This window comes from Sturnira hondurensis, unplaced genomic scaffold (genome assembly GCF_014824575.4).
Source record: "Sturnira hondurensis isolate 20B ecotype Veracruz unplaced genomic scaffold, ASM1482457v3 Scaffold0003874, whole genome shotgun sequence".
NCBI classification, from domain to species: Eukaryota; Metazoa; Chordata; class Mammalia; order Chiroptera; family Phyllostomidae; genus Sturnira; species Sturnira hondurensis.
This window is the reverse complement of record NW_028076505.1, coordinates 3,283,041-3,295,429: the sequence shown is the minus strand read 5'-3', so window position 1 is coordinate 3,295,429 and position 12,389 is coordinate 3,283,041. Positions and strand designations below refer to the sequence as shown.

The window sequence follows — 12,389 nt, the reverse complement described above, 5'->3', positions numbered from 1 at the left end:
GGACGAACGTCGTCGCGTCCGGGTGACGTCTCCCGCGGGCGTCGGGCAGGGTCGGCCGTGTCGGCAGCAGTGTCGGCGCCTGCGGGTGGGAAATGGCGGAGTACTTGGCCTCCATCTTCGGCACCGAGAAAGACAAGTGAGTAAGACCCGCCTGCCGGGGTTCCGGGCTGGGGAGGAGGGCGGGCACGGCGGTGGGCTCCGAGCGGTGGCGGGCGGCCTGGGCGGGTGGGGGAGGAGCGCGTCGGTCTTTCCGGCCTCGGGAGCCGCGCGCCGCCGCCTCGTGGACGCTCCAGCGGGCGGGCCGGCTGTGGGAGCGCGGGCTGGCAGCGGCCTTCCGCTCGGGCGGCGCGGCCTTACCCGCGCGGCGCTTCTCTGGGCCCGCTGGGCCGGCGCGGCTTTCGGAAGCCGTCTCGAGTTGTAATGAAGTTGTCGCTGTTAAACAGTTCCCCCCCAACTTTCAGTCTCTAACGTGTCGGGAAAGCTCTAGTACACATCTCGCTGGTGTTTATTGTCAGGTAACGTAGGGTCCTAATTGTTGAGGTTTTAAAATGCTTGAAGACGCAGTTCCAAAATAAGAAAAAAGGGGGGGTGTTCCCCTTTTTTAAGGTTGAATGCTTTCCCTAATCGTTAGATTAAAAGTTAAAAATTTTGACTTTAAGTGCCACCTTTGCACGTGTTGAAATTTAGACTAAAAATGTCTTCAGATGTCCAGAGGATAATTCTTATTTTAAAAACCTAAAGAATAAATGTCAGACTTAACCTACTCTTTCAATAAGTAATTATTCTTTGGGATTTTTCAGGAATAATTGAAACATTATTATATATAAGGCTTATGTGAATGTATGATTTAAATGGTAAACCTCTAAGTTTGTCATAGTACCACCTTTTTCAAACTGTTTAAACTGTTTCTATTTTCCAGGATACATCTTGTAAAAATGTCTTCTGTTACACATGATAGAATCTTCTGTGTTGTCTGGAAGAGGGGTTTATATTTTTTCCTAACAAAAAAAAATCACAAGATAGAATCATCACTCATAGTCACTTGGGTGTCAACAATCTCTGGAGACTCAAAGATGGATCAAATTTGGATCTTGTTCTCAAAGAAGGGGCACATGCATGTAAAGGATAATTAAAGTAAAAGTCATCAAAAAATGTTACATGCTGTGGAAGAAACGCGCACCCTGAGTGCTTTGGGCTCACAGAGAAGTACCATGGGGAACTTGCCTTTAAGTGTAATTGATTGACTGGACCAGCCCCACTGGAGAAAGGTTTCTGTGAGTGCAGGATAAGAAATGCGTCATTAATTTCACTCTGTCTTATATTAGTATGGGCCTTCTGTCTGATGCTTTTTATTTCCTTGTTGTGGTTTTTTAAAAAAAAAACTATCAGGTGGTGTCTTCACTGTTACTCTGCAAAACTCTTACTACGTGGTTTTATTGCAATAACTAGCTCTCTGAGCTGCGTTGTAAAAGCCATGGTTTTAAGTAGGGAAACTTGGTTGATTAATCTAAGTTACTCCTGTTCTCATTTCAGAGAGACGGGGTGGGGTGGTTAAACCGGACATCAACAAATGAAAGTCATCTCTGGAAGCATAGGAACGAGGACTGTTCTGATTGTGGAATAGTAGGATGTTGTTTGTTTGGACAGCATTTTCCCCATTCTGAGATTTTTAAAAAAAAAAAAATTTTAAATAAGCTCTTCATTTGCAGAGGACTCTGAAGATAAAAGGTTGTATACTCAAGTTAGGTAATCTAAAATAAGACCTACAGGGTTAGTTTGCAAACATGTATAGTAGTGCAACCATTTTCCTCCCCTGGTAAGTTCAGACGTTCCCAACTTTATTGTGACCTAGTAAGATTTCATGGTTGGCCATAGATCTGCTAAGTCGCATGGCACTGCTATCACGCTTCCTGGATTGCTAGTTGCGATTTGATCTGGGTCATCCAGTATTTGGCCAGCATTAAGGGAAGGCTTTGCAGTAGGGACAGAGATGCAGAGGTTGAGTTCCCTGGTAGTTTGTTTTTAATATATTGAAACCAGAAGAATTATTAATTCTTCAGAATTAATAATTAATTAACTACTTCAGACCTGTTTGTGGAAATTTCCTACTGGTCTGGTCTCATGGTGAGAGACCCTGGACTTTGTTTTCTGTTTTATTTAGATAATGATTGCATTGAATGAACACTGTGCTTGACACATACCTACGTGACGGCTGATTCTCGGAACAGTGCCTAGTTGGCATTTTCCCTACTTTACAGATGGCTCTTTAGACCCTGGGGCTGGGGTTACTTGCCCCAGCCCAGGCAGCTAGTAGCAGGATAGGGTCTTGCCCCTCACTACACTGTGTTGGTGTCTTGAAGAGAAACCATGATCGTGGAAAACTAAAGAACAGATATGTTTTAAGTTCATTTTAGTTTTAGACTAATACTTCACTTATAAGAAAACAATAAAGCAGAAGTCGAAAGTGGAGGGATTTGAATAAGGAGGAATTGGGTGTGAGTGCTCTTCATTGAGACAGTTCACAGAGGGGCAGATACAAAGCTAAGGAGTCCTAAGACACTGCTATGAAGGGGGAGGGATATCTGCTGCCAATCAAAAAATGATGTGCCTGTATTTTTGCAAAGTCGTTTGATAGCATGTATCATGTTGATGACATATTTTCATGTTTGGTGTCTTCCCAGCAAAATAATTCATTCTTATTTTCCCTTACAGAGTCAACTGTTCATTTTATTTCAAAATCGGGGCATGTCGTCATGGAGACAGATGCTCTCGGTTGCACAATAAACCAACCTTTAGCCAGGTTTGTTTTTATTTTTTCTGTATTTTCTTTTTTTACATAAATTATTAGAACTTGATATATTTTACAGAGGCAGTTAATAATGTTCATATATAAGTGGGGCCTCTATTTGTCTGCTTGGTTTATTTTCCATTTGTGTTCATAGTAAGTGTGTTCTTCTGTGGCAGTGAGGATGAGGCTGGTGAGCCGCCCCAGTGGAAGGTCTGAGAGCACCACTCACTGTACCACTGAGAAACCTGCTAAAACGAAGTTCCATTGTGTGCATGTGGACAGTGACTGGTCCTTGCTGCCTTGCCACCCTCCCTGCCCTCTCACAGACGTGCGCCCAGGGTCAGTTGTGCCAGCCTTCACTTAGCCTGTTTGGGCATGGGAGACTCAGAGTGGGCTCTCTGCTTTTCGCTCTCCAAGCCATAGATGTGGACTGAACCACCCTCCCCTCCAGGAGAGGCAGGGTGCCTGCCAGCAGACCCATCATGCCCTGCACTCAGGTCTGCACGCAGGGTGTGTCCCCTCCTTCAGACCCCTAGTCAAGGAGATAGCAAGTTACATCACGGTGTAGAAACATTAAAGATGAAACTTAACACTGGAAGATGGGCATTCACGTCACTTATTTGTAGCCGGTCTGTTCAGTAAATTGAGAGATGCCTGTTACCTTGGGTTTAGGTCTGCTTTGATTTCATTTAGTCAAGAATCATGATTTTTTATATTTTTGGTTAATTGAAGACGAGGCACAAGTTTGTACCCTGTAAGTGCTCACTGTTATAATAAAGGGAGAAAGCATCTCTAATACTAGCAGAAAACTTATGCCCATGTATGCTAGAACACTTGGAATTTGAAGAATTTTTACTGTAGTCTTTGTAGACTGAGGGCTGTTGAGCTTCTTCTGCCCACCCGCAGAGTCTGAACATGCAGCCTCTGAACTGTTGGGCAACTACAGTGTCTGCCCCTGGATGCTGCCAGACGCTGCTCGGAGCTTGCATCTGTCTCTTCACGTGTCTGAGTGTTTAGGGAAGGCAGCCAGTCGGTGTAAGAAAGAGACAGATGTAGTATCTGTAGTATTTTCTAATTTAAGCCCATAGGAAACCCCACAGTTTAATTTGTTTTTAAAAGAGGGGGTGATGGCTTGCCTTCCTTCATTATTCCTGATTACCAAGTGTTTAGTATAATAAATATCTATGTTTTAATAGCTTTGAACATGTCTCAAGTTTCAGAATATTGGGAAATTTGCTTTAAATTTTTTGTTCTAGTTTTTAAGTGCTTTGATATATAACTAGTCTTGCCACTAAACTAGTGGCCATAAATTGAGCAGTTACCAAGCATCTTAAGTGTCCACTGAGTTCTTGGATTTTGGAAGGTTACTTACAGATGTATTAAGTGTTGGACTGAAAGAGCAATTGCCCTATTACAGTTTTCTTTTCCCAGAGACACCTGGTTTGTTTTCTTTCTGAATCAGTAATTACCTGAAATGTTAATGTCAAGTCAGTTTGAGCACTTGGGATCAAAACAAGGCAATGATGCCATTAAAGTTTGTGGGGTCGGTTGTGTGTTAACTTGAACGTCTTGTTTTCATTTGGTTGCTTGATGTTAGGTCATCTTAACCACCCCTGATTTTAATGGAACTGCATTGCCCCCTTTAAATGACAGTTCTTTCACTAAACAGCCAGCAGTGCCAGGTTGCCTGGGCGAAACCTAAAAGGCATTTATCTGGTGAATAATTGGGCTCATTATAGCTTTCTATCGGAGTTGTCACTGGTTAATTCTGGTTGGAAACACTAAGTCAGCTTTGGGACACATCCGAGGCCCAAGATGAGTTGACTCAGGGCAGTTCTCCACGGCTCGGGGAAGGTGCCAGGCCCTGAGTGGAGGGTCTGCGTGCTGCACGTGTGCAGCCTGCTGTAGGGACTTCATGGCAGTGGTTTTCCCAGCAGCAGCCGCAGGCCTTCGCTGGGGGTGTTTACACACCTCCTCCCCTTTAAAGGTAGCTAGGACTGCACCTGGTCGGTTCTGTGAGACCACTTAAAGAACTGCTTTGAGTACATGTTGCTGAAACTGAACGTTTATTCTTCTAAAGTATGTGTTTTATTGGTTCAGCTTGTAAATACCTAGCATAATTCAGTGTGGGTTTCTTTTTACGCTTCTTACAGTGATGTGGACATTAAGATTCGTGTAATATATTAGTCTACTAACTTAAACATGGTTTGTTTTTTCAGACAACTTGATTTTAAGAAGAACGGTACAATGTAAGGTTTCAAGTCTGCCTGATCCAGTTTAAAGCAGAAGGGCTAAAAGGATTTTTTCCCCTTAAAAGAAGGATCGGAAAAGAGCAAATGTTTTAAACTATTGTATTATGTAAACAGAGATCCTACCAAGAAAATGTAAATCTGATAGGTGTCTGTGAGAGTTAGGAAAGCTATTTGCTGTGCCTGTTACCTACGAGACCAGAGAACTGGGTAGACTGCACATAGTCGGATTACGCGTTTGGTTGGTTGATTGTTTTTAAGAATTTTGTATGGCAATGTGATTATAATGTAAATTTTTCAACATCTTGGTGTCTCCAGCTTAAAGTATAGGAAAATGCTAATGTTCTATTTATCGTGCATTAAAACACAATGTGGGACTACTCAAAGTGACAATTACAGTTTCTTCTTGGTTGCTGGCTGACTTGAGCTAAGTCACTGCTCAAACTCTGTTTTCATAATATGATGGTTTAGGTGTTCTCTTAAGAAGACAATTGTCTGACTTGTGGGAAGCAAAGAAGCATTGAGCCATTTGCAAGCAAGTTGTCTCTTTGCAATTGTCTAATATATGCACAGCAGCCAGTAGAATTCCCCTTTTTATTTTTTTTTCCCCGCAGACCATCTTGATTCAAAACATCTATCGTAATCCCCAAAACAGTGCACAGACGGCTGACGGCTCACACTGTAAGTCCCACAGTTGGAGAAATTTTTTTAAAACAATGGTGTTAAAGAGCCCACTCTTAATTGAGACACAATGTTGGCTTCTGAGCTGCTGACATAGAGCTGTTGCAAACAGGACAAGGTGGCGGAAGTCCTTGGCGTGTACAGCAAGAACTTGATACTTGGCCACGTTCAGGAGGCTGTCCTAGGGAACGTCGCTGGCCAGGTTTCTTCCCTTGATTGACATTTGTTAATGAGAGGGATCTGCCCATGTGACATTTGAACATTATCAGCCGGTCATTGGTCTTTACAGTGACTGAACCCCTGGCATTTATTAAGTTCTTTCTGTAAAGTTAATACTCTTAGGAATATTTAGGAATCATTAAGGTAAGTTGCCCGATGAGCATGGGTTTTATTTCAACATTACGATTTTTCCTCTAGGAAATGGAGATTTCATGATATGTAATTATTGTATTTCTCTAATACAGTAATTATGTCATCAGTTCACATGGGCACTTTTTCTCAGTTGTCCATTAAAAGTTTTTCTAAAAATGTTTTGGTGGTAGCTCGCCGAGTTACTTGCACTCTTACCTGGCTTGGAAGGTTGAAATGGAGAATGTGTGCGCCCTGCGGACGGAAATACAATACCAGCATATCATGGGATCTCCGCACAGCAGTGCTAGGGGGCTCCGAGACCGCCATCGGAAGCATCTCTGCTTCGAAAGAAATAACTTGCTTTTTTTCAGCACTGAGTCTTGACTGAAACGATCGCCACAGGAAACCGGTTAAGTGTTTACATTTAATTTTCCATAATATAAAGTTGTTGCGTTTTGTATTTCAGACCATTGCCCTCTTGAACATTTACCGTAACCCTCAAAACTCTTCCCAGTCTGCTGACGGTTTGCGCTGTAAGTTCATCCAAGTTCCTTCCCCGGTTCCCTGGGCTTGCGTGTCAGAGCTCAGCGTCCACCCCACCTGGTCTGCCGCTCTAGTGTCGAGGACCGCCTCCGCTGGAAGTGCCAGGGGCTTTTGTCCCGCCACCCCGCGGAAGCCTTTGTCAGAGATCTGAGCCCCTGCCCACTGACCTAAGAAGGAAAGTGGTGGCCGCAAAGAGCGCCCTTCCAGCCGACTGGGGCTGCCACGCCCCCACCCCCTGAGCCTTGACCGCCCCCCAGGGGAGAGTAGCTGTGGAGTGAAACGGGGAGCTGAGTTCTTCCCTGAGGGCAGCAGCTCTTGAAAGTCTCTTACTTAAAAAAGTTATCCTGAAATTACTTTTCGCATTTTACTTCTTACTAGACTTTTTTCCCTTACCCTCCGTTCTGGAGCTCATGCTTTAATTGTGAGAACATTGTTCCGAGGATCTTTCCCAAGTGAGAGTCCTCTGGGTTTCCCTCGGCACCAGCCTTGTGCTCATTCAGTCTTTAGCCAGAGTGCTTTATGTAGCTGTCTCCAACTTCAGGAGTTGGTTCACTGCATTCGGAAAATACGGGTGCTTGGTGGGGAAATCGATCTAAGCTGGGCATTTGGTAGACATTATCTGTCTCTTGTATTGGTAAACATTTGAATTATGAATATTGTATTTACTGAGGGGTGGAGAACAAGGTACCAGTATCATTGGATAGCTCAAAAAAAACGAAAACTGAAATTGAAATAAAACTGTCCAGCTGTAGAATCAACAGTCACTTGTAGATAAATTGGGATGAACATTCTGGACTTCTGTTACAACCAAGGGGTTTGAGACACAGGGCGGGTGCTTCTCATTCAGTTGGTTTGAAAGGTGTAAATTTTAGCAGAAGACACTGTCAAAGGTGACCGGGCAGCACAGGCCTAAATCCAGTGCAGCCTTGGCCCAGAGCCCCTCTGTTTATGGGTGACCCCCAATGGGGGGAACCAGCAGCCACTGCCTCCTGTCCCCACCCCCACACTGGAGGTCTCCCGCTAACACACAGGAGCGCCCAGGTCTGCAGGGTGGGTTTTCCTGCCTGGACACTAAATGCTTTTAGTTGCTGACGCTGACCTGGTGGTGGTGAAGTCCGTCCCCAGATCTGATGGTGGCAGGATTAACTCGGGAGCCCTTGGATTAAAGTACCTGGTTTTTGTTCGGTTCCTTTGTTTTTTAAGAAGGAAGCTTGATTAGATGGAGGAAAATGTTTATATATGAACTTAATTAAATTAAACGAATGGGAAGTAGATGACGGAGTAACAGCAGTTCACAACTCTTTGCCCTGCTTGTTTCCCTGGGGACTGTGGGGTCTTTATTGGCAAAAGAATGTTGTGTTAGTGTCCTCGGTGTCTTTGTTTGGGACTCGTGGTGCTCTTGTTCCGTGCGCTACAAAATAAGTTCAGCTATACACGTGTTCTAGGTCTGGGTCCAGACTGTGCAAATCAAATGTAATTCTGACTGCAATTTAAAAAGGAAATCCATTTAAGTGATAAACCTGAAATATTTGGCATCAGACCCTTCCAATAAAATTTCAGCCATTTGGGTTCATCAGTTTTCCTGAAGTAATGATTCTTTTGAATATACCCTTTCATTGGTAGAAACGTGGGTTTTCTGTGCTTGTATGTTAAACTTAATTAGGAATCCCAGTTTAAGGATGTTTCTGTAAGAAAACTGGGTGTTTTTCAGATTGTATTACTTAAAGTATTTTGAGTTGTGTAAATTATTTTTTAGCTGATTAGTTTTTAATTGCTCATCTCTGCCTTTTAATTCATTTTGATAGATTTAAAAACTTTAAGTATAGAAGATAAAACATGCCCGCTTCCCAGCTTTTTCAAGTGCACCTATCCAGAAGTTGACAAAATACGACATTCCGTGTTCTGTAGAGCAGAACAGGGTGTCCCGGCACATGTGGAGTTGTCTGGAGTTGTCTGCCTCTTCCAGACAACACAGAAGCGTTAGAGCTTCCACCAGGCCGCCCAGACCTTGAGCGTGCAGAGACTCTGTTCTCCTGTTCTCCTTTTCTCCCTGTGGGAAGGCGTGAATTTAAACACTGGGACCTGCCCTTCGGAATGGGCTTGTCTGCCTGACTCTGGCTTGAGCGTGGCCTCTAGTCGGGGAGGAGATGGATTCCTGACGGCCTTCCAGTGGGATGGGCCGTCGAGGGTAGTTGCCCCCTGTGTTCGGTGGGTCTGGGTTCTAAGGTGACTTGGATTCCATAAATGCGAAAAAACTAACACGCAGGGAGGTTAAGTATTAGGGTATAAACTTAAGGCACTCCGAATCAAAAGGTTAAAGTTCTTGTCCTTAAAGGTGAAGAAAAGGTTTCCAAGATAGGGAACTGCCGAAGGGCAGCAGTCGGGACAGAGAGCCCTGCCCTGCAGCGGGTCTCGCCAACAGGCTTGCCCTGCCCGTGGGGGCCTGGCCAGGCAGGTAGCAGTTGAGAACTCAGCCGGCCGGCCTAGGCACCTCTCGGCCTTCCTGGGCTCCCGATCAAGCTGTTGGGAAATCAGTGTATTGCCTCACCAGCTTTGTGACTTCTCAGATTTAGGCTAGAACAACTACAAAATTGGGTAAAAGAGGTGATAACGGAGATAGAATTTAAATCTGCAAAATCCCCCTACAGAGTGGACATGATTTCACCTAATGCCTGTGAGTTGCAGAGAAGAAAAAATGGGGAAAATAGAAAATAAAAATGCTTTCTCAGCAAAGCACTGTGACTGTCCCTTTATTCCAAGGGCATTCGAAATACTGGAAATAAACTGGGTAACTACTGTACTGGGCGTTCCTGGTCGCTCGGGCTTTAATCGCCTTAGGAAGAATTTCACAGCGCTCCATGTGTCTGAAACCTGTGAAGTGAGTCAGGGACATGAGCTTTCAGTCATTTACCCTGGTTCATCTCCGCTTTCATTTTAACCTAATGAAGGGGGGAAATGTGATTACTTGGCCTCATTTTTTTTTTTAAGTCTTAAAAAAGTTTTACAAAAATTTTTGAGAGTCAACTTTTTCCTCATACTTTCTGAAAATGCCCTTTGATGCTGATTAAAACGTGTGGTTTTAATGGCCAGCGCGGGGACTGTCGTGGGCGTTGGGAGGTCTCACCGCACTGTGGCACTTGTAACGGCCGGCTGTGCTCGCGGTCCCGCGGGCACTCTAGACAGCCCCGGGTGTGTCACTGTGGCAGGCTGGTGTGAGCACAGCGCTCCCTCGGCCCGGCCTGGCCTTAACCAGCAAGGTTTCTGTCGTTCGCAGGTGCCGTGAGTGATGTTGAGATGCAGGAGCACTATGATGAGTTTTTTGAGGTGAGATACTGGCTCTTGGCATCAGTCTGGAGGGGACTTAAACTTTTCTCTGTTATTAGAAATACTTGCAGTGAGTTGTGTTCAGTTAATCTTCCGTCTTTACCATATTGTGACTGGTAAACGTCATTGCTCCTCCAGGAGGTTTTTACAGAAATGGAGGAGAAGTACGGCGAGGTGGAGGAGATGAATGTCTGCGATAACCTCGGGGACCACCTCGTTGGAAACGTGTATGTGAAGGTAGGCGGGGGGGTGACATGTGGGAGTGTCATCTCTCGGGGGTGGCGCCTGGCAGTTCCAGCTGTTAGCCTTGGGGTTCAGAGCGCTCGGTGCTCTGGGCGGGGTGCGAGCCCATGGGTGCGGGTGGGGTAGTGGACTCCCGTCCGCTCAGTAGCGAGCACCTCCATAGCTGTTCAAGGCTGGGGAGGAATTGGGTGGTGTGTGTGGTTTCTTTTTCCCTTTTTAATGAAACTTTAATTGCCTACAGAAATCATTACATTTGCTCATTTAACCAACTGAATTGGAGAACCAAGACCACATATTTGCCGTGATCTTGGACCATCAGATAGTTTAAGTAATCTCGTTGCAAATAGGTGTCTGCTACATTATTCCACCTTAATTGCTTTACCTGCGTGAGCACACAACAAGTACTTAAGTCAGTCATTGAAAGTGTGTTGTTGGGTGCGGTAGCAAGCATTTTTCTTCGGTCTTCTCAGTTTCGCCGTGAAGAAGACGCAGAGAAGGCTGTGATTGACTTGAACAACCGCTGGTTCAACGGGCAACCCATCCACGCCGAGCTCTCCCCGGTGACCGACTTTCGGGAAGCCTGCTGCCGCCAGTATGAAATGGGGTAGGTGTGGACAGCCCGCCTGCTGGGGGGACGGAGGGTGGGCGTGCATATGTGGTGCGCGTATGCGCTGTGACAGTCTCTGGTCCCCTCCCCCAGAGAGTGTACACGAGGCGGCTTCTGCAACTTCATGCATCTGAAGCCCATTTCCAGAGAGCTGCGGCGGGAGCTGTATGGACGCCGGCGCAAGAAGTGAGTGTGTTCTGGGTGGCCCCCGTGTCACAGCTCTGGGGTTTGTGGGTGGGTGGCAGTTTTCTTGCTTTTGTCCTTTTTTTCTTTTCTTTTTTTTTCCTTTTTTTAAAGTAAAGCTTGGCGAAATGTCATTTCTGTTCCATGTCTTATAATGCAGTGCACACTTCGAAATGGTAAAAATGTGCTCTTTGAATAGTGCTCTGTGTGCGTGCCCCCCTATTTGCATGTGAGCCTCAGTGACTGAGAAAGGGGTTGATGGGAAACAACCAGGATTCCTGCCCACATGCAGCGTTCTCTCGGGTGACTGTCATGGCCTTCTTTACGTTCTGCAAGTGTCCGCTGGCATGCCCTGGGTTTTGTGGGGTTGGCAGCTTTCTCAGCACTGGCCCCGCACAACCCAGCTGTCAGAGGGCACAGTCGCTGTCCCTGCACAGACTGAGTGTTCGCCCATCCCGTTAACCCCATGTTGGGAAACACAGGTGCCTCGTCCGTGACTCTGTCCTCTTGTCAGCAAAAGGGAGCGTAGGTGAAAGAGCCCTGCTGCCCCCGTAACTCAGCCTGGCGGACACTGCCTCTCGGTTCCCAGGTGCCCTTTCCCCACACCCTGTAACACCTGAAATTAGGACTCACAGTTGGGACTTGCAGTTAAGGGGCAACATTCTTCCTGTTTACTAATGTTTTCAGTTCGATAGGGTGTGGTATTTGGGAGTGTTGGTCACTGTGGCTTTGTTGCGTGTTTGGATGCCAAGGTTTGTTTCTTTTCCTTGCTTGCAGGCATCGATCGAGATCGCGGTCCCGGGAGCGTCGTTCTCGGTCTAGAGACCGCGGTCGTGGCGGAGGCGGCGGAGGCGGCGGGGGTCGGGAGCGTGACAGGAGGCGGTCCAGAGACCGGGAGCGATCCGGGCGGTTCTGAGCCGTTTTTACCGTGTGTCTGCTAGGGAGTGCCGTCGTTGATTGCCCAGCCCAGTTCATAACGGGAATTTTTTTTAAAAAAAACAATTTAAAAAAACAAAGATGGGTTTCTGAATAAAATTTGTAGTGATACAGTATTCTCGGTTTAACTTTTTCTTGTGGAAAGTCCACTTTAAATCTCCCTTCCTTTGCAAACCTACACTCATAGCCAGCCTTTGAAGTGAAAATTAATGTCCATCAATCACTTTGGGTAGAAATGAAAGCATGGTGGGGGGTTGTGGTTTTTTTTTTTAACTTGGGTTCTGAAATATAACACCTACCAGTTGGGATAAACTTCACATAGGAAAAAGGCAGGTCTCCTCGGTGTCTATGTGTGAACAGGTGATCCAGAATTTCTCTCCTGAGACCGGGACCTGTGAGGTCCCTTTACTTGCTGTAAGTTGGTGCTTAGATGTAACTAGACTACACTGACGTTTACAGGAAGGCTAATCTTCGGTGAAATGCA

General features: G+C 45.7%; 1 protein-coding gene across 3 annotated transcripts; it reads left to right on the top strand.

Moving 5' to 3' along the window:
- On the top strand, window positions 1–12,021 carry U2AF1 (U2 small nuclear RNA auxiliary factor 1). 3 transcript variants are annotated; one of them, XM_037043054.1, is made up of 8 exons: window positions 1–136; window positions 2,713–2,800; window positions 5,652–5,718; window positions 9,887–9,936; window positions 10,075–10,173; window positions 10,650–10,783; window positions 10,880–10,972; window positions 11,747–12,021. In XM_037043054.1, exons 1-8 carry the CDS (start codon window positions 93–95, stop codon window positions 11,883–11,885), a joined length of 714 nt encoding a protein of 237 aa, XP_036898949.1. In that variant the 5' UTR covers window positions 1–92; the 3' UTR covers window positions 11,886–12,021. The 3 variants fall into 3 exon arrangements, with proteins under 3 accessions (XP_036898949.1, XP_036898948.1, XP_036898950.1); XM_037043053.1 differs by lacking the exon at window positions 5,652–5,718 and adding an exon at window positions 6,536–6,602 and having other exon boundaries at window positions 2–136; XM_037043055.1 differs by lacking the exons at window positions 1–136; window positions 2,713–2,800 and adding an exon at window positions 6,536–6,602.
- The last annotated feature ends 368 nt before the right edge of the window (window positions 12,022–12,389 follow it).

Bases quoted from the DNA above. Each gene is read 5' to 3' on its own strand.
- U2AF1 (XM_037043054.1), top strand. From the start codon at position 93: ATGGCGGAGTACTTGGCCTCCATCTTCGGCACCGAGAAAGACAA. The intron at 9,937-10,074 runs GTGAGATACTGG...TTGCTCCTCCAG, and splicing joins ACTATGATGAGTTTTTTGAG to GAGGTTTTTACAGAAATGGA. The intron at 10,973-11,746 runs GTGAGTGTGTTC...CCTTGCTTGCAG, and splicing joins TATGGACGCCGGCGCAAGAA to GCATCGATCGAGATCGCGGT.